The sequence below is a fragment of the Salvelinus alpinus genome, chromosome 32 (genome assembly GCF_045679555.1).
Source record: "Salvelinus alpinus chromosome 32, SLU_Salpinus.1, whole genome shotgun sequence".
NCBI classification, from domain to species: Eukaryota; Metazoa; Chordata; class Actinopteri; order Salmoniformes; family Salmonidae; genus Salvelinus; species Salvelinus alpinus.
This window is the reverse complement of record NC_092117.1, coordinates 12937409-12940596: the sequence shown is the minus strand read 5'-3', so window position 1 is coordinate 12940596 and position 3188 is coordinate 12937409. Positions and strand designations below refer to the sequence as shown.

At 42.0% G+C, this 3188-nt stretch overlaps 1 protein-coding gene across 1 annotated transcript; it reads left to right on the top strand.

Moving 5' to 3' along the window:
- The first annotated feature begins 276 nt into the window (after positions 1-276).
- LOC139562542 (transcription factor LBX1-like) lies at positions 277-2852 on the top strand. The gene is made up of 2 exons (XM_071380307.1): positions 277-998; positions 1728-2852. Exons 1-2 carry the CDS (start codon positions 683-685, stop codon positions 2210-2212), a joined length of 801 nt encoding a protein of 266 aa, XP_071236408.1. The 5' UTR covers positions 277-682; the 3' UTR covers positions 2213-2852.
- The last annotated feature ends 336 nt before the right edge of the window (positions 2853-3188 follow it).

Below are 3188 nucleotides of genomic sequence, written 5' to 3'. Positions count from 1 at the left end.
TATATAAGATACATTAGCCTATTGTAACTGTAAGCAAATTATCCTGCATTTTAGAAAAGGTAATTCGATCTGAACATTGTTCAACATATTTTGTTCATGCGTAGGCTACATTACGTGGTAACCAAATAGGCTATTCTACAGAAAAGGATAACATGTAATTCGATGAAGTGCTGATTAGTCGAAAGTGTGACAGCATTAAGTAATCCAATTCGACTCCTCCCCCGGCCATGCCCTCTAATTACCGCTGCTTCGCTCATGCTAAATCCTACACTGGACCGCATCATAGTCAAGGAGTGACAAAGAGAGAGAAAGTGGGGGGAGAAAGAGTGAGGGAGAGAGAGAGAGTTTGCATGTGTGTCAGTGTCCATAATTGATTACCTTCCAATCTACAATAACTTGTTAGTGGTGGTCAATTGCGGCTGCTTTTTGGGAATCACTGTCCACGGGATGGTTTCATGTTGTGGCTCGTGCGTCACCCCGTAACAGTAGACAGGAGAAGTGGGACTTTAACTGGACTCAAAGTCTCCCTACCCTGCGGCAAAGCGACCAACATGCGGTTGCAGAAGCACCTGTGATCGGATTTCCATTCTCCACATTTCCCACAACTTTTCATTTAGGCATACTTATTTGAAGTATAACCAGAGCATAAACAAATCTCCGAAGTGTCACCTGATAAACTACTATGACCTCCAAAGATCCCATGGTTATGGAGGACCGAAGACGCAATGCGCTGGACCAGCTTCCGCCGCCGGCCAACTCCAACAAGCCCCTGACGCCATTCAGTATAGAGGACATCCTGAACAAGCCCTCGGTAAAGAGAAGTTATTCCAGCTGCGGGACCGCGCACCTGCTCTCCTCCAGCGAGAAGCTGTCCTCTTCAGGGCATAGCCTGTCCAGCCGGGCCCTTTTCACCCAAACCTCCCCGCTCTGCGCTCTGGAGGAGCTCGCCAGTAAAACCTTCAAAGGGCTCGAAGTCAGTGTTCTTCAAGCGGCGGAAGGTAAGTCTGGACAGTCAGATCTTTGTTTGGCCGATTTAGTTATTATGTGCAGACTGTGTAGCCTAGTGTAATTCAGCTAAAAATTCAACTAACGAAAAATATATGAATGTCAGGTGTGTGTGTGTGTGTGTGTGTGTGTGTGTGTGTGTGTGTGTGTGTGTGTGCCTGCAGTGGGTCTGGTCACACACATATATGTCTTTCAGCATTTGAGTATTGAATAAAAGCACGGTGAAAAGCATGCTTTTAAAAGCATGTTTTTGCACAATGAGCCTGCCAAAGAGCTTAAAACTGAGAGGGAACTTAGAAAAATATATATCCTGGATTTCTGCAAAATATGTGTATCGAATTGGTTATTCTTATGTGAACAAAATAGATTAAATGTGACTAGTTCCACCATGAAAAAACGAATAATTAGCCTAAGCGTAAACATGGAGCAAAATAATACTCCACATAATAACGCAAACTAATTTAATATTTCGTTTAAGATTATTATTTTTATTAGGTCTATTGTATCACATGATTATTATCGTCTGTTATTACGATACGTTTAGAGTATTGACAGTATTGGTGTTGTTGTTGGTGGTGGTGGTTTTAGAGGAGAAATACATGCATAGTTCTCTTATTATTTTAGCAGTTATTTCTCTAAGGTTTCTTGGAGCGACATTATGCCTGGTGATTCACCAAATGCCTATAGGATAACATCCCTATCCTCTATATATCCTCTCACAGGCCGAGACGGCACGACACTATTCGGTTCGCGGAATAACCCCAAAAAGCGCCGGAAGTCTCGTACGGCCTTCACCAACCACCAGATCTACGAGTTGGAAAAGCGCTTCCTTTACCAGAAGTACCTGAGTCCAGCTGACCGCGACCAGATAGCACAGCAGCTCGGCCTCACCAACGCGCAGGTCATCACCTGGTTCCAAAACCGGCGCGCCAAGCTCAAACGCGACCTGGAGGAGATGAAGGCGGACGTGGAGTCGGCCAAAGCCGTGGGAACCGTGTCGTTTGAGAAGATGGCCAAACTAGCCGAACTGGAGAAATGCGCAGCTAACGGGGCGCTGGGCCCTAACAGATCTGAGTCACCCTCGCTATCGAACCATGAGCGCAACACCTCGAACAAGCTCTTATTGTCCTCCCCTTCGTCGCCATATACAGACCATACTAGCAGCAAGGGCTGCTCCGAGGATGAGGAGATTGACGTGGATGACTGAGGATTTTACCATTGTATCTCCCTCTTACCACGACTAAAGTGCCATTTATGCACCACATCATGAGGCTTTTATGAAGAACACTTAGCATCGCATGGACTGTGTCTTATATGCAACAACAGATGCAGACAGTTATTGTATTCATCCATTCATTTAACCAACGTGGAATAGTTTAAAGAAAAGCAATATGTAATTTATCCACAAATGATCTGCCCACACACACACACACACACACACACACACACACACACAATCTTCCCGGTATGAGCTAATGCCACTAGCTAATAACTCAACCTATGAATCATTTCAATGCATGTTTTATTTTTGTTTAACTTAATTGTAATTTAAACGACTGTTGGTTTGAATATTACGCATTCAGATTGAAAAACACACATCATATGCTAGGTGTTATAACTATATCGTAAGCCTACATATTTAAACAGTTTGATAACGATGGGAAGACATTTTCTAAGATAATAATCAAAGATAAATAATATTCCATCTGGTTGCTTGTAATATCAGTCACATTTTAATATATTTATAATGGTTTGCATACCTGTAAGTGCCTTTCAATGCCAGCACACCATTTTAAACATAATGTATAAAGTGTAATGTATTTCAAAATAAAACATTTCGTTTCTCACTATTCCTCATAGACCACTTATTTTAGTAGCATTTATGGAAACATAGCTAGACATTAAATTATTTTGGGACCTTAATTCCATATTTTTTTGCAATCAGCATTCTACAGGCCTATTATAATTATATATTTTATATTTTATTTGTGTTTTTACATAATATCAAATGGCTGCGCCTCAAGCCAAAGTATCGTTTCTCTTTCACATTGAAAGCATATTGAACACATTGAAAACCTGCCTTCCGACCCGGCGACGTGTGTTTTCATTTCCTCAATAGAATTTGTGAGAAACGTCAATCTGGAGCACAGAGCGAGGACATAAAAGAGGCACAAAAACGTCGA